At 40.9% G+C, this 25,412-nt stretch overlaps 1 protein-coding gene across 1 annotated transcript in view; it reads left to right on the top strand.

Annotated features, from left to right (window-relative positions):
- HYDIN (HYDIN axonemal central pair apparatus protein) overlaps positions 1-25,412 on the top strand; it is a 317,742-nt gene that overhangs the window by 47,676 nt on the left and 244,654 nt on the right. The window contains exons 6-8 of the mRNA XM_038753650.1: positions 2,563-2,697; positions 8,096-8,295; positions 15,378-15,502. Coding sequence (XP_038609578.1) covers positions 2,563-2,697; positions 8,096-8,295; positions 15,378-15,502 — 460 coding nt within the window. The remainder of the gene's footprint in view (positions 1-2,562; positions 2,698-8,095; positions 8,296-15,377; positions 15,503-25,412) is intronic.

Below are 25,412 nucleotides of genomic sequence, written 5' to 3'. Positions count from 1 at the left end.
GCAGTGAGGGTGAGGAGGGGAAAGGGAAGGGGAACTGATGTTTGAGAATGGGCTTTTTGGGGTGCATATTAGAAATGTATTTTTTGTTTCCTTTTCCAAAACCAGAAATCGTATTCTCCAAACCCATTACCCAACTTGAGTAAGTGCAGCCAAGTGGGGTAAATGTTATTAAATGAAAGCAACAAAACGGTCTCACTACACATGACATTTTTGGATTTCTTCCTTTAATGAAGTCCAAGTCATTCAGCATCTTTCCTGTGCCACCCCTAAAACTTTCAAACATTTTTCATGGACTGTCATGGGAGAAAATTTCTCCTTATTGTTGATAAATTGAGAAACAGGGTAACCTAGTAAAAAGAGTTCAAGATTGGGAGTCAGAGCATCTGGTTTATAATCCTGGTTCTGCCACCTGCCTGCTCTGTGATCTTGGGCAAGTCACTCATCCTCTCTGTGCCTGTTTCCTCATCCATAAAACAGGGATAAAAAACCTGTTTTCCCTCCCCCTTAGAATGCGAGCCCCATGTAGGCAGGGACTGTATCTGGCCTGATTGTATCATATCTACCCTAGCGTTCAGCACAGCTTGATGTATAAGATGAACTTAGCAGATACCATTATTATTATTATTATTATTATTACATCACAGGTTTCAATCCACACTATAACTCCCCACTTTTATCGTTCAGATTTATTTTTTAACTCAAGACTCCTTTGCCCTTCTCTTAAAAACCAAATTATAAAATGTTCCAGAAGGAAATATTGAATGCCCAAGGGTTCTGCTTGATACCTAGCACTAAACATATAAAGGATAGCGAAAGGTCAGGTTGAAGAATAAGAAAGTGCAAAAAGTAATCAGAGAGAAAAAAGCATCGAGAGATGCAAAACCTCAGGTGTAAAGGAAGGTCAGGTTGGTAAAATTTGCCAACGGCATAGGGAAAAAAACTAACTATTCAGAAAAAAGAACAAAATAAAGCCTCTTATGAGAAGTCGAGCCATTGGTAAGATTTGCAGGTATGACCTATGCCCTGAGTCATTAAAGGAGTCAGCGAGGCCTCTCGAAGATCAATGGGTAATTTAGTGGCAGAAGTGGCAGACACTGCAGAAGATGGTAAATTTAATTCTAGGTTGGCATGGTGGGATGAACAAATTAAAAAGAAAAAGCATCCTGAGAGAGGGAAAATATACTTCAAAGAACACAGGGTTGCATTTGTGATCTTAAATAACAATTATGGTATAAAATGAATGAGAAATCTTCACCTTTACAGTTACTTTTAAAGGCTATGCCTAAATCATTGTTTTTTTATTTGTTTCATCCACATTCTGCTTTGCTCTGCTTTCATTTTAAACAACTACTCCTATCTTATACAGCATAAGGAATAAACGGGCTAGAATTATTGGGGAAAGAAATCATGGTTTAAATAATGAATTTAACACACATTCGCCTGTGAGTATATTCCCGAAAGTTCTGCATCTTTTTTAGAATCCCGCTTAATGAAGGCATTCTAAATTTCCAGGAGCTTCAACAATCCTGAGTGACTTCATAGCGGGAAAAGGGAGATGCTTATAGCTTAGTGGCCTTTGCTACTGTGAATAGAAGTAATTCAGGCAGTCTGGCTCATTTTGCATCATTTGTTATAGAAATCTATACTCCATACCCTGGAGAGATCCCTGTGTGTTAAATAAGGATTAATTAGTCAGAAGGGTGAAGTGTGCTAGTGGCTGGGGAATCAAGCAGTTAGCTAATCCTTCTGAAGATAGCAGGCTGATTTTAATAACCAATGCACTAGCGGTTACTAGTAATAATAATAATAATGATGGTATTTCTTTAAGCGCTTACTATGTGCAAGGCACTGTTCTAAGCGCTGGGGTTGATACAAGGTTATCAGGTTGTCCCAAAAAGCTCACATTGCCAGAAAGGAAGAAATGGTACACTTATGACATTTTTTTCATTCTATCAGAAAACAATGGGGTATTACAATAATATATCCCAAAAGGCAGAAATTTCTCAATTATAGTATCTTTGCAGCCTTTCAGGTGGTCATGAGATAATGCTCTCCTAGCAATGAGGTAGTTTTCAGCTTACACCCTTTGGGGCCATATATTAGGTAGAATATTTCTCTTCTCCTGAGTTTACAGTAATAATAATAATAATAATAATAATAATAATAATGACATTTGGTAAGTGCTTACTATGTGCAAAGCACTGTTCTAAGTACTGGGGAGAATATAAGGTGATCAGGTTGTCCCACGTGGGGCTCACAGTCTTATTCCCCATTTTACAGATGAGGTAACTGAGGCACAGAGAAGTTAGGTGACTTGCCCAATGTCACACAGCTGACAAGCGGCGGAGCCAGGATTAGAACCCATGACCTCTGACTCCCAAGCCCGGGCTTTTTCCACTGAACCACGCTGCTTCTCCCGTTTATGAAACTGAGTGATAGCTAGCTTCGGCCAGAGGCCAATAAATCGAAGATTATCAACTTTATCCAGGTGGCTTAGCCAGTTCAGATTATTTGTGATTTACAACACCCTTTACCATCTATTTGTTTCTAACTCATTTTCAGATTCCCCGTTTGGTGAAAATTACCCAAGAAAGCTCTCCATATTTTACAGTGATTAGCCCCAATGATATTGGTCATAAAGTAGCACCGGGGGTAACGTCTACGTTCCGGATACTTTTCACTCCCGAGGAGAACAAGGTAAGAGCCTGGAAACTAGCAAGAAATGGGCACTGGCTCCTTTTCAAAAGGGCAATTTCCAACAGGAAAAGGGCTGGAGATAAAATGCAGTAATAATCTTTTCCTTTGGAAAGAAGCCGGATTTAAAAAAGAATAATGATCTGTTTGTCTGAATCCTCTTCCTGCATTAGCAGTTTTTGATCTCATAAGGCTGTTTGACATAATCAGTCAATCAGTGGTATTTATTGAGGGCTTGCTGAGTTCAGAGCGAAAAAGATGGACTCCAAGATAGGTACATCTACTCAGCTTTTTAAGTTTTGTTGCATTTCTTCAGTGATCCAGTTGCTGGAGAAAAGCTCTTGCAGACGTCTGAAGATTAGGTTCTCTCCTCGCTTGTAGATTTCTGAGGGAACACTCTCATCCGGTTGCACTTCCATTTTCCATGGCTTTAGGCTAAGGACGTGTCTCCCCATTTTGGCCAACTTTCTGTACTTTGAAGGCCCTCCTCACTAGTGGAAGGCATGTTCAGCAGTTGTTTTTTTTAAATGGCATTTGTTAGGTGCTTTCTATGTGCCAGGCATGTACTAAGTACTGGGGTAGAGACAAGCCAGTCAGTTTGAACACAGTCCATGTTCCACGTGGGGCTCACAGTTTTAATCTCCATTTTACAGATGAAGGAACTGAGGCACAGAGAAGTTAAGTGACTTGTCCGTGGTTACACAGCAGATAAGTGGCGGAGCCAGGACTAGAACCCAGGTCCTTCTGAGTCCCAGGGCAATGTTCTATCCATTAGGCCTTTCCTGCATTCTGCAGTTCATCCTAAGTTTCTTTCCCACTCTCTAGGTTCCCCTCTTCAGCAGAGTGGGAGGCTTCATCATTTTGTGCTAAGCACTGGGATAAATACAGAGTAGTTAGTTCAGACACTGTCCTGTTTTGCTGGAAACTTACAAAATCTCCCCGTGTCTCATACATACCTCTGTCTTACCCTCACCTCACCATCATTGAAGGGTCAAACAGCCAGCAGTAGAGAAGTGCCTGATGTTGCTGTGATACCAGAGAAACAGCGTGGCTCAGAGGAAAGAGCCCGGGCTTTGGAGTTCAAATCCCGGCTCTGCCAGTTTTCAGCTATGTGACTTCGAGTGAGTCACTTAACTTCTCTGGGCCTCAGTTACCTCATCTGTAAAATGGGGATTAAGACTGTGAGCCCCCTGTGGGACAACCTAATTACCTTGTAGCCTCCCCAGTGCTTAGAACAGTGCTTTACACATAGTAAGTGCTTAATAAATGCCATCATTAGTATTATTATATCAGTGTTTAAAGGTTTCCCCCTATATAAAGGACTCCTTCTCTGTAGTCAAGGTTTATGGCAACTCAGAGTGAAATGCCAGCCATTTTGTGATGTTTTGTTTTAAAATAGAGAGTAATTGTGTGGATCTTAAAAACCACCTAGCACTGTTTTTAAGCAATTTATATTTCCTCCGTTATCTCCTTTAATGGAAAAAGCGTGTGTACAATGGGGGCAAACACATTTCCATCACGCCGAGCTAAAAACCCTCTAGAGACCTTATTTCTGCTTAATTATACAGCAAATAAATGGCAGAAATGTATCTCTGTTAAACTGGCATTTACTTTATCAAAAACAAAATGTTAATCTTCCCATTGGGGAACATTTCCAATTAGCATCTCTAGCTACTTCCAAGTTGCATGGTTTTATCTTGTGACTGCGTAATTGTGGGCATTCTCACTCCATCATGTTTTTCTGGCTATCCAAGTTTTGCGGTAATGAGAAACACACTTTGATTTGTGAATCCACTGATCAAAATATCCATTTATGCTACTGGAATGAGAAACACACTTTGATTTGTGAATCCGCTGATCAAAATGTCTACTTATGCTATCGGCTCTACAAGATCATTTAAAGGTCCTCAGAGCGAGTGAAGATCCCGCCCAGAGGGCTCAGTCGGTTAGCGTTACCAAGGGAACTTTAACTCAGACTTTCCGAGTTTTTATAAATTAGAGACCTCACCCCGTGAGTCATTAGTGAAGCAGGTTTTGCGGGAGTCCCGAACACTAGACTTGGATGAAAGAAAAGCCATTTAATTTGTCTCCTTTTTGAACATTATAGAAATTCTGTCAGTCCCATCTTTTGTATAGACTCAACCAGAAGTTGAAAAACTCATCAGAACTACATTGGGAAAAATAACTTTGTCCAATAGTTTTGGAACATGTCAACTTCTCAATGTCAAAATTGGTGGGAATTACTTTTTTCTGTTTAGTCCCTCCTGGTCAGTGCTTAACCCCCTCCTGTCTATCAACGCCACATCTGGAGGATGAGATATATAAATTGCAGCATGCCACAACTTAATAAGATGGTCCTTTCAATTAGATTTTCAACACCCACAATATATTAGCATGTCCAAGATGATAATACAATTTACATTTTTCTGTCATCTGCTAATCCAGTTTCCTAGGGATTTAAATTGTCAAGTACCCAGATAACAGGTGCAGTAAGTTCATTTTGGCTCCCCTTATCTCTCCTCCTTTAAAGATTACTTTGAAGATTAGGTACAGTGTCATTAATTGAATAATCCTGGCTTCGTATTAAATGCGCTGAGGAAATGAGATAGTGTCGTTCACCAAGCTTTGCTGAAAGACATCTTTGTATACCAGTTTAAACTGAAACCTTCACAAAGGTTTTTTTTCATGGAATAGGGAGGGGTAGGCTCTGGACTTTGTGAACAAAGACCCTCTCACTGACTGGAATTTATAAGCGCTCAATAAATATGATTGAATGAATGAATAATAGTATTTATTAAGCACTTCCTGTGTGCAGGAATATCTGTGAATGAAAATAACCCTTAATCAGCAGAGATCTCTGAAGGTTTTGGGGGATTATCCAGTAACTTTTACTTATCCCACCCCTCAGTATTAGGGAGAGATATGTTCATCAAATTATACTCTCCCAAGCGCTTAGTACAATGCTCTGCGCACAGTAAGCGCTCAATAAGTACCATTGACTGATTGAACTTGTTCAGGTCTACTGCCTTTATTGTCAGGTCATCAATTAGTTTGATGGCTACTGATTACTTAGTACAATTGAACTGCTGATGTCTGACAATTAGGTGTTTGATAATCAACAATTAGTTTTTATTTCATTTTACTTTGCCACAGGCAAACCTTCACTGTAGCATCATCTTGGAAAATAAAGCACTGTTTTAGTATTTAGTACAGTATTATGTTCATCTTTGGTCACTACATACTAAAAAGCTGTCTCTCTCTCCCCCTCTTCCTACCCCCCTTGCCCTTCTCTTTCTTGGGAAAGCAGCGTGGCTTAGTGTCAAGAGCATGGACTTGGGAGTCAGAGGTCATGGGTTCTAATCTCAGCTTTGCCACTTATCAGCTGTGTGACTTTGGGCAAGTCACTTGACTTCTCTGTGCCTCAGCTACCTCATCTGTAAAACAGGGATTAAGACCAAGACATGTGGGACAACCTCATTACTTTGTGTCTACCCTAGTGCTTAGAACAGTGCTTGGCACATAGGAAGTGCTTAACAAATACCATTATTATTATTATTATTATTATTATTATTATTATTATTATTATTATTATTAAAAAGGGATCAAGAGAAACTGAACAGGATCCAGAGAAGAATGACAAAAATGATTTAAGGGATAGAAAATAGGTCCTTGCAGGAAAGGTTGAAGTAATCGTGGTTGTTTAGTTTGGAAAAGAGAAGACTAAAGGGAGATTTAATGACTCTTTTCAAGGATAGAGAGGATTTTCATGAAGAAGACTGCTTAGTTTTTCTCTATATTCACAGAAGACCAAACGAGCACAAATAAGTCTGGAAAAGAGAAGACTAAAGGGCGATTTAATGACTCTTTTCAAGGATAGAAAGGATTTTCATGAGGAAGACACTGCTTGGTTTTTCTCCCTATTCACAGAAGACCAAACGAGTGCAAATAGTTTGTTGCAGTTTTTTCCTCAGATGTATTGCCCTGTGCTAGTGAGAAGCAGCGTGGCTTGGTAGATAGAACCCAGCTCCACCACCTGTCTGCTAGGTGACCTTGGGCAAGTCACTTAATTTATCTGTGCCTCAGTTACCTTGTCTGTAAAATGGGGATTAAGGCTGTGAGCCCTATTTAGCCTTAGCATGGCCTAATTGGAAAGATTTCGGGCCTGAGAGTCAGAGGACCTGGTAATCTTGACTCTGCCACCTGCCTGCCTTGTGACCTTGGGCAAGCCACTTAACTTCTCTGTGCCTCAGTTTTCTCATCTGTAAAATGGGGATTAAATTCCTAGCCCACCACCTACTTAGGCTATGAGCTCTATATGGGACAGAGACTATGTGTCTGACCTGTTTAACTTGTATCTACCCCAGTTCTTAGAACACATAGTGAAGGCTTAACAAATACCCAATTTTTAAAAATCATTATTACTATTAAATTATAAATTATGGGCCTTGTTGATGTAAGTAGGTTTTTTAAGGCTTCATCACTCTATGCTATATCGTAATATCTAATTATCACAAGAAAATCAAATTTTCAGTAATTTTGCCTGACTTAAAAATTGGCAAATGCCTCATAGTTGTAGCACACAGACAAATAACACACAAGCACAAATTAAGAGGTTAAACATACTGGAAGAAGCCCTGAAACCCAGCTTGAACTGCCTTGTATTTTTACCTGGGTGGTTTCCAAACCGTAAACTCAGCCAAATGAGGTATGTTGTTTTTTTTTGGGAAAGTTCATTTCACATTCAACCCGATAGCTCCTGCCTTGTTATGCTAGGGAGGAGAGTTTTCTTATTTATATTCCAAGTCAGGTTGTCGTGCATATGAGGAATAACTGGTCAGTGCCTCATTTAGAGTAAACAAGTGAAATATGTATTAATGAATTCTGTTCCTCTGCAATTTATTTTTAAGGTACCATCTTGTTATGTTTCCCTTGTAGAAATAAAAAACAATCCCAGTGTTTTGGTCAGGCAGAGAAACCGTATGAAAGGGAGGAAGGAGAAACAGCATGGGCTAGTGGAAAGAGCACAGGCCCAAGAGTCAGAGGACCTGGGTTCTAATCCTGACTCCACCCCTTGTCTGCTGTGTGACCTGGGCAGGTCACTTCTCGATGTCTCAGTTACCTCATCTGTAAAGTGGGTATTAAGACTGTGAGCCCTTTGTGGGAAAGGGACTGTGTACAACCTACTTATCTTGTATCCACCCCAGCGCTTAGTACAGGGCCTGGCCCATTAGTAAGCTCATAACAAATACCATTTAAAAAAAGTGGTTGGAAGAATTAAATAGCTCATTTAGAGAACATGGAACTGAATGGCTTTCCAAAATGTATCTGGCTCCCCGACTCACATGCCTTTTCTTCTTCTAGAAAATTCATAACCAATGGTCTGTTTGCTCTTCCTCTGCAGGATTACTCTCATGAGCTGACTTGTGTCACCGAAAGGGAAAAGTTCATTGTACCTATCAAAGCTAGGGGTGCCCGGGCAATTCTGGACTTTCCCGACCAGCTGAATTTCTCCACCTGCCCTGTCAAGTACAACACTCAGAAGACTCTGCTAATACGGAACATTGGCAATAGGGAGGCTCGATTTCAAATCAAAACTCAGAGGTACGCATTTTTATAAATGTCACTTTCAAAGGCAGCAGTGAAATTAGAAATGGAGTTGAAAAACTAGCGTGTACCATCACTTAATGGTATTTGATAAACTGGAGGATGGTGTATGCTAGAAACTTTCTTGGGAGAATAATTGTATAATTTCTCGGCTCACTTCCAGCCCTTGAAACATTTAAAGCTTAATGCACCATTTATACCTGAATGCAAGTGGTTCTTAATTTTAGTTGTGCTGAATAAGCTGCTGCTTCCTACTGTACATAATCTTTCTCCACGCTGGACAGTGAATATAATTAGTTTCACTCAATCTCCCTTTCTTTCTAACTCTCCTGGCCTCTCACACACGTGTGCACACACAAACACACACACACACACACATATATGCTTAAAGGAGTACTGGTCAATTTCAATATAATTTAGTATCCAGATTTTTCCATTCAACTCTTTATTTGGGGCCAATTTTAAAAATTCACCAAACTCTGTTTTCCCTCCTGCTTAGGCTGCAAGCTCAATGTCTATCCCAGTACTGACACAGTGCTTAGCACCTAGGAAAGCACTTAATAAATACCATAATAATAATGATGATTATTACATTTTATTTACTTATCTAGTTATAGCAACATTTAACAAACAAATGCTTCACAGAACCCGTGAATAGTTTGTGCAGATGTTTTCTCCATTTTCAATAACTTTAGTCTGGAGAATCGTATCAAGGTTCTAAGATTACTCTGTGATGATATGGCTGCCAGTGTCAGAATTGGAGGAAGAACCCAGGCTTGGGAGTCACAGGTTGTGGGTTCTAATCCCAGTTCCACCACTTATCAGCTGTGTGACTTTGAGCAAGTCACTTAACTTATCTGCGTCCATCACCTCATGTGTAAAATGGGGATTAAGACTGTGAGCCCCACGTGGGACAACTTGATTACCTTGTACCTACCCCAGTGCTTGGAACAGTGCTTGGCACATAGTAAATGCTTAACAAATACCATCATTATTATTATTAACACCAGTAGAGCAAAGCAGGGCTATTCATGTTCAACCTATATACCATCATTATTATTATTAACACCAGTAGAGCAAAGCAGGGCTATTCATGTTCATCCTATTCTAGATGGTCATAGTTGGTGGTTCAAAAAAGGATCTGGGTGCTGCTGTTTGAAGATAATAAAGAGAATAATAATAATAATTGTGGTATTTACTATGTGCCCAGCACTGTACTAAGCTTTGGAGTAAATACAAGATAATCAGGTCCCACATGGGGCTCACAGTCCAAGTAGGAGGGAGAACAGGGATTGCATCCCCATTTTGCAGATGAGGGAACTGAAGCACAAAGAAGTGAAGTGACTTGTCCATGGTCACACAGCAAGCCTATGGTCTTGGAAATGCTAAGATTAGAACTCAGGTCTTCTGAATCCCAAGCCTATGCTCTCTCTACTAGGCCACATTACTTCCACAGATGATTCCAGTCCTCGGGGAAACTCAACCTGATACATATTCGGAGCCACATCAAAAGTCCTTAAATCACTCGTGCAGGAGTTCCGTTAATCAGATGAGTGTGATCTGGAAGCAAATACCAAAGAAAATATGCAGATGATTATGAACTATTTCTCAGAATTAACTGCTGGGATTTGATGAAGAAGACCAAGACTGTAGAGCACAGCTGGCCAATCCTACATAAAACCAGGAATGAAAAAGAGCAAAAAAATGAGCAGAAGATTGTCATTGAGTTCCATTGCCTGGGTCACCTAGGAATATCACTCACATTCTTTCCCTAGTGTAAAGACATTTTTAATAGAAAACAGAAAGAAAACATCTCATAGACACAAATGCATCTTACCTTTTAAGTAATGGAGACCTGGCTTAGTGAGAATTTTAAAAAGGCTTTTTGAATACAGATTCTGAAGTCTGGGAAATTGTAAAATTGTTTAACCTTTATGGCCATTTTAAAAAATTTCATGGCCAGACTAATTTTTAGCCTTCAGTTTTACCCAATTTCTGGCCTAATGGAATTTAGTAATATATTCAGTTGCTCTAGAAGACACTCTATTACCTGTGTTTTTATAGCTTTATCATTATGGTCAAAAGGGACAGGTACTGAAATCTGAAGAAAGAATGAGACCCGAAGCTGCCAAATCTTAAGTTTCATTGTTGGATGGCATTGATTAGTATAGAGGGGAAGGCGAGTTTCCTAGAAGATACTGAAGAGAAATGGAGAAATTAACAGTTCTCAAAGATTTAATATCACTGCATTAGAAATACAAACTATTTCCCGGCTGTAGTAACTATATCCTCCTTTGAAAGGAACCAAAGGCTTGAAGTAAAGCTAGCATCCCCACTCGCACATTCTAAATTCATACAGTTGTCAACACCAACTAGTTTAGGAACTCTGTAATTCAGTCAATCGGTTGTGTTTATCGAGTGCCTATTGGCATGCAGGGCACTGTACTAAGTGCTTGGGAACGTTTGATACAACAGGGTTGGTAGACCCATTCCCTGCCCACAGTGAGTTTACAATCTAGAGGGGAACAGAGATTAGAGTAAATTATGGTTATGTTTGAAAGTTATGAGGGGCTGAGGGTTGTGTGGGTAACAAGTGCTTAAAGGGCACAGATCCACACATCTAGGTCATGCAGAAGAAAGAGAGAGAGAGTAGGGGAAATGAGGGCTTAGTCAGGGAAGGCCTCTTGGAGGAAATGTGATTGAAATAAAGCTTTGAGGATGGGGAGAGGGGTAGTGTGTTGTAAATGAAGACCTAAATCACTTCAGGGAAAGCATGAATGATGACCTAGAAAAATGTCCACATCTGGTTCCTGCAGGCCAGAGGTCCTGACCCCTTGTTCCCAAACGTTGTGGCCTGAAATGTTCAGGCTGGTCCTGCTCCAACAGATTCCAGAATGCACTCAGGGGACTTCCTAAGGTAGGGTTGGAAGCAATTCTGAGGCTGAGTTTATGCTTCTGCTTCAACAAAGAATGTGCCGCTGTTTTGGGAATGTCCAGTTGCAAAAGCTTGCAGGATAACACGCAATATTATTCTGCAAGATCCCCCCCGAGGTTTTCCCCACACAGTTTTTTCCCTCCCTGCCACTCTTCCTTTCTTGGGTCTTCTGACTCTTTTTCTCCCTCTCCCTCTCCCTCTCCCCTCTCTCTCTCTCTCTCCTCCTTTGACTTTACAATTGAGGGGTGGAGGGGAATGGGAAGACAGTTGAGCAGCCTGGGATAAATTGAGCAGTAATTTTGGGATAAATGCACTTGACTCACCCTTGAAAGATATTAAGCTGATAACTCTAGGGCTGTGGAACTAAATCTGTATGCCAAAGACATCCCGTCTTATTCTATGTATCAAACGGTATTTCTTCCTTGACGTTGTCTTTGACAACAAGTATTTATCAAGAACCCACAGGCTGTGTGACACTGTGCCAGGTTGTTAATTATCTATTTTGCCTATCAGACATGAAGAAATGTCAAAAGTTTCCAACTCTAGATAAAATAATAGGAATTTAGTTTATTAATCAATTGATAGACTTGATTAGAAGAGCTGAAATTTTTGGCTTGGCAAACATTTTTTCTTGTTTAAATGCTTGAAATACAGTAGTTTATTTCATTAAGGATGTAGAGTCACATGAGTTCATACTAAATAAGTTCAAAGCTAAGACTTACAAATTGACAAAATTATTGGTCAGAGAAGGGCAATTGTGGATTCCCATTCTTTTGTCTAGGAAAATACTGGGGTCAGAAGGGTGTCATTTTGGTTATATTCTAATGAAGGGCTTTTATGCCCCCAGAGGAGAATATTAGCTCAGAGAAAAACTCCATAATATCTCCTTAAAGACTCCTTTTCCAATCCATCAGTCAGTGGACTTTATTGAGTGCTTTCTATGTGCAGAGCACTACACTAATCACTTGGGAGAGTAGAATGCAATAGTGTTTGCGGACATGATGCCTGCCTTCAAAATGATTACAGTCTAATAGGGGAGACAGTAACACAGATTACAGATGGAGAAGCAGCAGAGTATAAGGACATGAGTAAGTGAGTACTTGGATCTGTGACCTCTAAGCATTTGCTATTCGTCCAATCATCAACCCCACAACCCTTATGTATATACTTTTAAATTATATATTATAAATTATTTGAATTGATGTCCGTCTGTCTCCTCTGGACTGTAAACTCCTTGTGGGCAGGGAATGTCTGCTAACTCAAATTGTACTGTTCCAAGTGTTTAGTAGGTGCTCTGCATGTAGTAAGTTCTCAAATACCTTTGATTGTGGTCAGTAACACAGATGTCCTCAGTCAGTTGACAGACAAATCCTTAAATTCTTTATTCCACTTAGATTTTCCCAGTCTAGATTCTGGGTGAGCCTAGACTTTTCTAGTTTCACAGGTACATTTAGGGTGCTGAGATTTCAAGGCAAATCCTTAAAATCCCCTAGAAGGGGATGTGAGCAGCTACCTAAAATTTCAGCAGTCAGTGAAGCAAGAGCTACTTCATTTACATTGGCTCCTGAGCTCAGATTTCTTGTGCTGGAAAATCTACATCAGTGATATCTTGTTTTAATAACTGTAATTTGAAATGGAAACATTAAAAAGAGAGAGAGAGGTATTTTTGATGTATCGATAGTATCCTGTAACATCTGGATCTAGCCAAATAGCACAGATCCCTCTGCAAAATGCCTTTAATAAGATATGCATGTTGTAAGGAAATGTGGCAACAGGTTTAGGAACTGAATTCTCTTCCCATTCAAACACTTGTCCTTAGAGGGGGCATATCAAACCTGAATATTTTTGGTAGACAAAGCCAGCTGACTATCCTTAAGGAACAAAGAACATATGTCAAATTTGATACCTCCTGGTTTATTTTCATTTTTTAGCTTAATATATTTTTTATGGTGTTAAACACTTACTAGGTGCCAGGCACTGTACTAAAAACTGGGGTGGATACAAGGTAATCAGGTCAGACACAGTTCACGTCCCCACGTGGGGATCGCAATCTTAATCCCCATTTTATAGATGAGGTAACTGGTGCACAGAGAAGTTAAGTGACTTGCCCAAGGTTGCCCAGCAAGATGAGTGGCAGAGTCAGGATTAGAACTCAGATCCTTCTGAATCCCGTATTCTATCCATTAGGCCACACCACTTTTAGCAGTTTTAGCAGTTTACCCCCAAAGTCCAGAATCTAATACCAACATCAGCTTGAAGCCTGCTTCTCTGGGAAGGCAGGAGCAACCACAATTGTTGTTGTTATCCTTGAGTGGCAAAGGCAAGCCCAGGCAATTATTTTTTTTTATCACTGAGAAGGGTTTTAGTGTAATCCAAGCCCAGCAATAGGGCAAGATTGCAGTGCATAGGACTCTGCTGAACAGTTTGTAGGGGTTTCTTTTTCCTTAGCACGTTGGTTTAGGTTTCATTTTCGACCACTCTGTCCATTTAATTGCAGCGGTACTCTTTCATGAGTTAGAAATCCATGAGAAGGAAAAGAAAGAATCAGATGAAGAAAAGTACTAAGAAATGGGGAGGCAGCTTGAGGAAGACACTGGTACTTTTGGGGTGATGCTGGGAATGGGGATTTGGGGGCAGTGGGGAAAGAAAGCGCATGGGAATCTAGTGAGCAAAGTGTTGGGTGGGGGACGTCATGATACAATAATAGAAACTGAAGAACTGCATCTTGTAGTCCCCAGTCCCGAGAGGCTGCGGCTTCCAGGGACTCGGGACTTCATCCTGGCCTTGAGTGGCTCCGCATCACATCTGCTATTGGGCTATTCTGTCTTTTAAGGAGAATTCCATTGCTGCAGAAAAAGAGAAACTTGATAGGCTAAACAACAGCGTGGCCTAATGGATAGAGCACAGGCCTTGGAGTCAAAAGGACCTGGGTTTGAACCCCGGCTCTGCCATTTAATAATAATAATAAAAATAATAGTAATAATAATAATAATAATGGTATTAAGTGCTATGTGCAAAGCACTGTTCTAAGCGCTGGGGGGGTACAAAGTGATCAGGTTGTCCCACATGGGGCTCACAATCTTAATCCCCATTTTACAGCTGAAGTACCTGAGGCCCAGAGAAGTGAAGTGACTTGCCCAAAGTCACACAGCTGACAAGTGGCGGCGTGGGATTTGAACCCATGACATCTGACTCCCAAGCCCAGGCTCTTTCCACTGAGCCACGCTGACTTGTCTGCTGTGTGTCCTTGGGCAAGTCACTTCACTTCTCTGGGCCTCAGTTAGCTCTTCTGTAAAATGATGGTTGAGACCGTGAGCCCTATGTGGGACAGGAACTGTGTCCAACCTGACTAGCTTGTGTCTACCCCAGCGCTTAGTACTGTGCCTGGCACGTAGTAAGCGTTTAACGAACACCATACAAACAAAGAAGCAAAAAAATGTTCAGGGCTAACCTTCACATGCATGGCCTGTTAATGGCCACGTTCCTCATGCCGTGACCTCTATATGCATCGTGCAACACGCAGAATATGGCAGGGAAGAATTCCATTTGTCATGGTGGTAAATGCCAGCGTCACTGCAGTTGTAATAAGTGAAATATTCCAAAGAATGAAGCCACCTGTTGAGTTGGGCTTGACATCTAGTGAGACGAACTGGCAAGTCAGGACATTATAACAGAATAGACTCATCACCACAAACGTCAAAACTCATCCACTTTACTATGATAACAGATTGGAACTAAAATCCAAATTGTTCATTCATTCATCCATTCAATCATGTTTATTGACCACTTACTGTGTGCAGAGCACTGTACTAAGCAGTTGGGAGAGTACAATATAGCAATTATTAACAGACACATTCCCTGCCCAGAACGAGCTTACAGTCTAGAGGCGGGGAGACAGACATTAACACAAATAAATATGACAGATATGTCCATAAGTGCTTTGGGACTAGGAGGGGGGTAGGAAGCGAGTCAGGGCGACGCAGAAGGGAGTGGGAGGTGAGGAAAGGTGGAGTTTATTCTTTGAAGGCCTCCATATCTGATTGGGGAAAGTCACTTGTATGAATGAATACCTGGGTTAGATCTGATGTGCCTCCAAAGTTAGAGTTCGCATTTTGTTTGCCTCACTTCTCCGTTTGGGTTTCAGCCCTTTCTCCGCAGAACCGTCTGATGGGATCCTTCAAGTCGGGGAGTCCATGCAGCTGATGGTGGAGTTTGAACCGCAGCACATTGGCAATCATAACGAAAACCTGATAGTGCACTATGACACAGGTACGCTCTACTATTAAATGATCGGATTACTGGTGATGGTAACACTCTTGCCCGTGTAGTCCTGAGCTAGGGAGGGGTATGGTGTCTGGCACACCTCCCCCAACCCCCCAGCCCTGGCTGTTTCTGAGGAATGCTTCCTCTCTGCAAACTCACTGCCACCTCCCTGCAGAATGCCTGCTTAGAACAGTGCTTAGGAAGCACTTAGAAGCGTGGCTCAGTGGAAAGAGCCCGGGCTTTGGAGTCAGAAGTCATGGGTTCAAATTCCAGCTCCGCCACTTATCAGCTGGGTGACTTTGGGCAAGACACTTCACTTCTCTGTGCCTCAGTTACCTCATCTGTGAGCCCCCCGTGGGACAACCTAATCACCTTGTAAACTCCCGAACGCTTAGAACAGTGCTTTGCACATAGTAAGCACTTAATAAATGTCATTATTATTATTATTATTATTATCAAATACTATCATTATTATTCCAATTTAAACAATTTTTCTTGGTGCTGCAGTAAGATGATGTGTTTGATTTGCGGTTCTTCATTCCACGAGACTTGGCCACCCCTAGACTAAATGTGTCCATTGAACTACTCTAAAGTAAAATGAGCATTCAGTAAAGCATTTTGTGATCTCTGCTCTTCTTCTAAGAAAATCCCACTTAACTTAATTACTAGTTTTGCTATTTTTTTTTTAAAGAATTCTTGCTTCTTCCAACTCTGTCAATCTTAGCTGGGAATACCCATGGGGATATCCCATGATATCCTGCTGTTTTCACTTCACTTATATTCCTTATGTCAGAATAGATAGATGTAGTATAGATTTATTTTGGCATTTTCACAATAGTCTGTTATCCCTTTATCCATAATACTGTCCTGTTGGGTAACTATAGATGATACTTTCCAAGGAAATTCAACCTCATTGTACAGTTGGTAAATTCTTAGAAGGATCTTATTCCAGTGGCATACTGGTCCTTAGTTTTAAGATTCATCATCATCATCATCTTCAATCGTATTTATTGAGCGCTTACTATGTGCAGAGCACTCTACTAAGCACTTGGGAAGTACAAATTGGCAACATATAGAGACAGTCCCTACCCAACAGTGGGCTCACAGTCTAAAAGACTCATTGATGAGCCCAGTTACTAGTAGTCTCCCCAAGTTATATCTATATTTTAATAGGTGTAGATAGATAGATGAGCTTCCCCTTTCTGGAATGAATGGTAGTTACCTGAGGCTTTGTCATCTCTAATAGACTAGCTTTGAATTCTGCCAATTCCTTTGAGAGTTCACTCCTGTAAGAGGTAAATGTAAATGCCAAAGCAGAAACCCCCCAAATCAATGAAGAGACTTCTACTCAGTCATCAGAACTTGACAGACCATTTCTGTGACATTTGGAGACAAGCTACGTCCAGGCATCTATGAAGTCATGAGAATAACTCTATGATGATGGATTCTCCTATTGTAAATCCCGGGTGAGCCTTGGGCTGGGCACAGAGACTCCAGGACTGAGAACCCAGTTGCAGAATTTTTTTATTTTATTATTTGTTAAGCACTTACTGTGTGCCAGGCACTCTTCTAAGCACTGGGGTAGATACAAGTTAATCAGGTTGGTTACAGTCCCTGTCCCACATGGGGCTCGCAGTCTTAATCCCTACTTTACACATGAGGTAACTGAGGCACAGTAGAGTGAAATGACTTGCCCAGAGTCCTGCAGCAGACAAGTGGAGAGTCAAGATTAAAAGCCAGGGCCTTCTTGACTCCCATGAGCTTGCTCTACCCACTCGGCATCACTGCTTCTCAATCACAAATCAATTGATTGATTTTACTGCTAGTGGTTTGTGCTCTCTCGTCCCTGTCGGTCGAGTCCCCCGATCGGGGTGCAGGACACTGTGAAGCGCACACAACACATCGTTGTCTCTCACCCTTTTCTCTTGGGTCTTGAGGTGCTGAGGCCCCATCATTCCAGCCACCCCTTTCGTAGTGTCAAAAACCTGAACAATAATGATGATGGTATGTGGAAGGTTACTATACACTGATTGAGATCCCTTATTTCTTTTATTCTAAAAGTCTTCAGCAGTCAGAGAAGCCAACACCACCTCAGCAGGAAACTTCCCTGGCTGCCACGCAGCCATTTTCTAGCTATTAGAAAGAAATTGGAGTAGCTGTTCGATGATTTGGGCCCTGGACATCTAAACTGCCCACACTTTCCCAAGTCTCTGACTCTCCTGGTCTTAAACCTGATGGTTCTGGGCAGCCAACTACCCCTGAGGCTTGATGGGTGAAAATGTAATTGACTCCGAGAACCCCAGCCTTTCCAGTCTGCGTACCTAAAAATACCATGGCTGGCATACACAAGGAGGGTTATTTTTTTTTTAATAATAGCATTGGCAAAAAAGTCAAATGCTTTATAATGAGATGGTGTGCTCTTACAGCTCCTTTAACGTTTTTGAGATCATTGCATCATCTTGTTGAAGTACATGTAAAAATGATTAAAGTGATTTGAAAAATGAAGAATACACCTTTTTTTGTGTGGGAAGAATTTTGTTTATATCCTCTAGAACTTAGAGAATTCAGTGGGTACAGGTTGGAATCTACCAGCTTAGAGAATGTTCCCAGACTATGAACTTTTTGAGGTCTTAACATTTGATCTCTCTGTTAAGTGCATAAACACAGTGTTTGTCAACAATGGGACTAGATGAAGAAAATCTGACACAGTATGTACCACACTAAATTAATTTTATCACTGTTTTTGTTCTCTGTTTTCCCTAGGGCACTTATATCTTTCCAGCTAATACCTCTGAGGTTATATTTGATTCTCTTCTTCCCTCAGAACCCTTGCTAAATCCTAATGTACTCCTAATCTAATTCATCCAATCCCTCCACTTCTCCCCACCTCTACTATTACAGCACTGAGTCACTCTGTGGTCACGTCTTTGGGATGTGAAGCAGATATAGGTGGGGTGGGGATGGGGGGTAAACCACCTTCCTTTATTTCCTATTCTGCAAAATAGTTATAATATTTTCAATTTGAGATTCCATGTTTTGTTGCTAACTGTAAGCAAAAGCTAGTAGCTGCTGTTTCTGTCTGTTGCTGATGATGGTAAACATTCCAATCCCAAAAGCTGTATTTTCATTCTTTAAAGGAAGCATAAGAGTGATAGGCTACAGTCCCTGATTTTTGTTTGAGTCTGTCATTACTTTAGCATCAGTATGAATATTTTGAAGAATTGGCATCTTTTTGGCATTGCATTAGAATAATTTAAGAGCATGGGAGTTTCTGATAATCATAATAAACATGAGAAAGAAGACCTAATATTCACCCAAGAATAATGAAGCTAGGGACTGATTAGGAGGTTATAAAATGATTCCTGTTTTTGGACAGTCTCTATTACAAAACTGGCATATAATTTTCCCACAGGACAGCAGATAATTTTGCATGTCTTTACAGACATTTCAGTTTGATAGGGTTGATAGGTAACTGTATAGTATGCATGAAAAGCAGAGAGGAGCAAAAAATTAGATTTCAGTAGGGTTGAAGAGGATTTTGTAAATTGTGACAAAACCAATTAAAGGGAATTGAGAAAGAATTGAACCAACCGAGATTTTGTCGTATTTTCTGTTTCTTCCTTTTTTGATATTTCAGAAGGAAAATATATCAAATTACCTGATAAGAACATATCCTAATCATTACTGATCTAGTTCTAATCAGTCAGTGGTATTTATTGAGTTCTTATTGTGTGCAGAGCACAGTACTAGGTGCTTGGGAGATTACAGTGCAGTAGAGTTGGTAGATACATTCCCTGCCCACAGTGAGCTTCAATCTAGAGGGGGAGACAGATAATTATTGGTAAATAATTTACACATATGTACATAGGTGCTGTGGGGCTGAGGGTTGGTGGGGGGACAGTACCAAATGTCCAAAGAGTCAGATCCAAGTGCATAGACGATGCAAAAGGGAGAGGGGATCGGGAAAAGAGAGATATTTTCTAATCATGTCCTAATTCAAATTCCCATAGAAAAACTTTTATGGAGGAAACGAATGATTGACTTAAAGGGCAAAAAGGCCCCTTAGTATTTCCTAATTTTGTTTTCTTTTAAAGTTTGAAATATTTGCTCCCGAGTGCTATCCTATTCTGCACATTAATTAGTCGATAGCTGTTTTCTATTGCCTTGCTTTTGTATTTTTTTAACTTCTGTTTCCTCAGCCCCCTCGGCCCTCATCTGCCTCGTGAAGGTGAACAGGGTCAAATTACTCATTCAGTCATATTTATTGAGCACTTACCGTGTGCAGAACACTGTACTAAGCGCTTGGGAAGTACAAGTCGGCAAGATATAGAGACGGACCCTACCCAACAACGGGCTCACAGTCTAGAAGGGGGAGACAGACAGTGAAACAAAACAAATTACCCCTACGGGAAGTGGCCTAGCTGCTCAGTTGAACTGTCCTGCTAGGAAGATGAAGTGACTGGCAAGGGAACGGCAACTGATGGCCCTCTCCCTAATGCAGAGCCTGATTGGGCTATTCTGACTCCTCGCATATTTGAACAAGTGATAGAAGGAGTTGGGGAATAAAGGAGGAAGAGCACAGAAGTACGGGGATTCAGTTTTGGACTCTATTGCACCTCGAATCCCCTGGAAGTATTGCTGAGTCTAGGCTCTTGTGCCTGGCTCGAGCCCCAGCAGTAGAGCTATGGTCCAGCTGGAGTCGTTATTCTCAATCTCCCCATCACTATCCTTTTTATTGTCACTTTCAGCATCTGCCACACTGGTGGGCAGAGGACTTAGTGCTTGAAAACGTAGACTAGAAGTAAATGACATCATCCCTGCTCATCAGAAACTTGAAGCTGAGGACTAGCAAAAACGTAAAAATCAAAGTGGCCTTTGGGGAAAGGAGCCTTCTATGGTTTCAGCCCTCTGGTAATGATAATTATAATAAAAGCTGAGCATTTTGTGCCAAGCACTGGGCTTGCGCTGAGCTAGGTACATGATTATCAGGTTGGACACAATCCATGTCCCATGGTGTAACGAGGGAGGGAAAACAGGTACAAATCCTCATTTTTACAGCTGAGGAAACCGAGGCACAGAGAAGTTAAGTGACTTGCCCAAGGTCATCCTTCAGGCAACTGGCAGTGTCAAGGATAACAGAATGGAGGGTGAAAGCCTTCACAAGGAGCAAAAGGGAAAATAGGAGGTAGGAAAATAGTCTAAATGGGAAAGAAGAGAAAGGCCAGGACAGATAAAAACAGGACAGGGGAAAAAAAATCAGGAAGGAGAAAAGAAAGAGTCGAAAGAAATTAAAGCAAATCACAGGGTGGGGAAAAGTAACAAAAATGAGTAAGAGGGCAAAAAGTAAATAAAAGAATAAGAAAAGGATGATAGGATATGGAGGAGATGAGCCCAATAACCATAGGATCTGAACACGCAGGGAATTACAATCAAATTAATCTTATTAAAGGATTTATGACATTTGTTCTCTTGAAAATGATTGGTTTGCAGAATGGTAGTACTAATGTAAGGATTAATACCACTACAGTTGGCTTAGGAGGAATGGAGACAGCAAGCTGGGGAACAGCAGGAGGAGAGAGCAGATATGTGAGCTGGAGCCAGATGGCGGAGAGCCCTGAAGGAGATTAAAGTGAGCCCAGGGTGTTAGCCGGTTGATTTTACAACCTCGTTCCCAAAAGTCTCTGTCTCCAGTCGAGGACACCTATCCTTGGGGTAGGAATGGGGAGGGGGTGCCAAACATTCCCTCCTGCCTCTGAATCGCTATCCCGAACCCTAACATCAGGAAAAACGGGCTGACAAGGCAGCCATGTCTCTGGGGTTAATGGCTCTGTGGGACAGAAACTTTAGTTATTGTTGCCACTGATAGAACAAGTAATTGGGTACATAGAGGTGGCTCTGGACTAATTATGGTGGTCCCTTTTAGGTACCACTCCTCTATGCCCAGGTGGCCCTATCCGGGCCAAAATTACCCACTTCAGCCTCAGCCATATGTAACCCAGCTGAGCTCTGGGGCTGTCCATGCACTGTACATATATAGTTATCCTTACCTTGGGAAAAAAAGAGAGACTTTCTGGGCATGCGCAATTAATAATAATGATAGTAATAATCCTAATGGTATTAAGTGCTTCCTCTGTGCCATGTGCTGAGGGAGGTATAAGATAATCAGGTTGGAAAGAGTTTAAGAAGGAGGGAGAACCCTCTGCATTTTACAGATGAGGAAACTGAGGCCCAGAGGAGTTAAGCGACTTGCCCAAGGTCAAGTCATGGAGCCAGGATTAGAACACGCATGACTGTGCATTTACAGTGAGCCAGGCCTGGGCCTTCAGCCTTACACAAGGTTGACGGCTCCAGATGATGAAATATCTTGGCCAAAATCATGATGTCCCCAGAGGACCTTTATGATACCCTATTTGGGAAGGAGTGCTTTAAGCGAAAACACAACTGAACTAGTCAATCTCATCCAGAACTACGTAAGGCACAAGGCGGCGGAGACAACATGACTCCGTTAGTGGGTTCAGAGATTCCTGGGTGTCTCTTGGAGGCTTGGGGTGGTCTGCGTAATCAGGCATATTCAATTTCAGAATATCTGTGGCCCTAGGGGTTCTCACTTCAGCTTAAAAATGATTTGTACTTCCCAAGCACTTAGTACAGTGCTCTGCACACAATAAGCGCTCAATAAATACGATTTAATGAATGAATGAATGAATGAATTCCAGGTGCTTTTATTTTAGCAATGTGATACTTGTCAGTTTTCCCCAAACCAGGTAATCTGCATATTTATTTCTGAATTTCACCCCATCAAAAGCCTCAAAAGTTGTCAGATATTGATACATAAATCAGCTTTTAAGAACATATTCACAGGAGGTGACAATAGTATCGATCTTGAGGCAATTTTATGCATTTATTCAGCATTTCTTTGCCTCATTATCACAGAAGGAGATAAATTATTCAATTCTACACTACATTGAAAGAATTAAGTTGTATTTCTGTGCCCTCTGCATCTGAGATGCAGGCATATTCTGCCTCGTGGTCCTCATTTTAGTGAAAATGGGTCTTTAAATGGAGGCTCAAAAGGCCTGTTTTGGACTTAATTCATTTGTCCTTTGATTTTTTTCAAATGTAGCTCACGGTAGATAAAATCTGTGTCAGTACAAAAGGGGAGTCCATTTAAAGCATTTTGTAAGTTGGAACCATATAGGACCATTCTCTCTCCTTCCAAATACTCCTCCTTCCTCTTTCTAACACTTTGTCTCTTTCTTGTAACCTTTGATTTTGGTTTTCTCTTTAAAACCATTGGGAACCCACAATCCAGAGAAGATCCCTGGAGGTTTGTGTCCCATAAAGTGAAAAAAATGTAGTCTTGACTGGCACATGGAGTTATTTACTGAGAGTTAAAGATTGAGGTAGAGGTTTGTACCAGAAGAATTTCTGTGTTTTGCCTCACACAAGTGAGCTGTCTAAGAAAATTTGCTTTTGTCTTTACTGTGGTATTATCAGTGACCAGACCCCATAACCTTTCCTAAGTGAAAAACACTAATTAATTTTTTAAGTATTATTAACTGAAAAACTGGTAAGAGTGATCATTTGTTTCCCACCTCTTCCTTTGACTAAGTAAGCATCTGATTGAGCATTCTGCAGCTGGTTGAACTATGGATCAATTCATTTGGGGAGAGAAAGTTACAATGGTCTCTTGATGAAAGTCTCCATTTCTATATGTCAGTCAAAGACAGTGTTTCATCCGGAGAGTTACTGATGCTTATCATTAGTGAGCAGCCTGTCACCCTCAAACAGGCTTCTTCAGACTCCAGACACTAGTTCGCGTGTTTCGGAAACACATCATCTGTTGATGTTTCCTTATATAGGGGCGTTCTGAGAAGTTCTCTGGTTCTTGCTGGCAGCCTGATCCTAAACAGCTATTGGAGAGTTTTATGTAAACTCCTTTACGGTGCAGCTAATATCTTACTTTTCTCTTTCTGTGTTTGCCAGGGACAGATTCTTTTCTGGGTTGGAATTTAGAAGGAATAAATAGCTTTCTTCACGTAGTCCAGTAGTGAAAAGTTCATCTTGACAAGGCCATTAATTTTCTTGTTCTGAAAGAATGAAAGCACTATATTACTATAGCACTATATATTATATTTTGAGACCAGTAGGCTATCCAGTCAGATATTCTTTCTCTGACAGAGATGTTTGGAGGAGATCTACAATAATTGCCTGCTTTGACATTCATCCTTATCATTAGGAATGTCCTAGGTAAAGCCTTCCACCACAACTTTCCTTCTAGTACTGTATTATGGACCACTTGAGCAGGAATTTCTTCAAACCCCTCTTAAACGTCCTGATATTTTTTTGCCAGCAGAACTTCCAGTGAGAGTGATTATGCTTGCCATCTGCCATGTACGGAAGAGGGATTGCTTCTCTCAGAAAAACAACAATACTATTATTACAGGATGAGCTGACCTTCCTAGCTACCTTTAAAATGATTCTTTGAACTTAGAAGAATTGGAGCTTAAATGCATTTCCTAAGTCCACTTATTGCCCCCCAGAAGATAACAGTGAGTAAAATTGTGGTAGTGTTTAAAGAGCTGTGAACACCTTTAGATTTTTCCATGTAAACAAATCCCTTGGAAGCTACTGATTTAAGGATCAGCATCTGTTGATTTGACTGGTTTTTGAAGCAGTTATTTGAATTTTGGTATCATGAAGGGAACCTGACCTTACGACAGAAGTAAGCGGTTTTTACAAAGCTTCCAAAGCCGGTGGAGATTAGTTTCATCTCAGAGGTGTTACTGGCAGGAGTGTTGAGAGAGCTTCATTTGATACAGGCCCGAGTTTCTGAACCTCGTATTGAGTACTGTTGTTGAAAATGCATCACTTGTTTATGGACTTAACAGTATTTTTTTCTAGGGAGAGTTAGTGCCATTTTCAGTGCATTGACATTTTTGTTTTCGCCTTTTCACATAGTTTTTATTAACTCTCCCTCAGTCTTTCTTACCTCTAAAGCAAAAGGTTCTGTCTTTTTCTTATTATGCTAATTAACCATTTTGCACAGCTTATCATGATCATTGCAAAGGTGCTGTTTTGATTCAGGAACTAGATATAACTGTTGCCTGCAAAGCCAAACTGTATTATTATGAATAAAATGACAACGTAGGAGACATACTAATTATATAAAATATTATTTTATTCCTCAGAAGCCAACACAGTCATTTGTGGTGCATTTCAACAGTAAAATATTCTAAACCCAGAGAGAGTAATTAAAAATATGACAAAGCACAGTTGAGAGTTCGAGATAATAATTGTGTAGTTGTTGCTCGAATAAGATAACATCTTCAATTTAACCTAGCCTACGCAATTGATTCTATTATATTTTCTGAATCCTACTCTCACTGCTCCCCAAACTCCCTTCCTGCAGCACTGCTTATATAAGCAACTGATCTCAAACCTGTTTAATAATAAGAGTGCGGTATTAGCTGCTTACTATTGTCAATCGCTGTACTAGAATGGGGTAGATACAAGATAATCAGGTCCCACGTGGGCTTTAGTCTAAGAAGGAGGGAGAACAGGTATTGAATCCCTGTTTTGCAGATGAGGAAACTGAGGCACATAGACGTCAAGTTACCCCAGGTCTTGCAGCAGACATGCGGCAGAGCTGGGATTAGAACCCAGGTCCTCTGACTCTCAGGCCTGTGTTCTTTTCACTAGATCTGCTTCTCAAAGTACCACAGTCTCCTACCAATATCCCCTCTATTCACTTACTACTTTGTTAGCAAGAGCTAAGCCATCCAACATGACCTTTCCCAAGGGCGCTTCGCATCTCCTCAGTGCTCTGCTACTCCACTTCCACCTTCTTTTTCTCAGCTGTCTCTCAAAACAACTCCCACCTACTCTTCAAACCTACCCCTTCTCCTAAACCATG

Source organism: Tachyglossus aculeatus, chromosome 11 (genome assembly GCF_015852505.1).
Source record: "Tachyglossus aculeatus isolate mTacAcu1 chromosome 11, mTacAcu1.pri, whole genome shotgun sequence".
Classification (NCBI taxonomy): Eukaryota; Metazoa; Chordata; class Mammalia; order Monotremata; family Tachyglossidae; genus Tachyglossus; species Tachyglossus aculeatus.
This window is presented reverse-complemented; position numbering and strand designations above follow the sequence as displayed.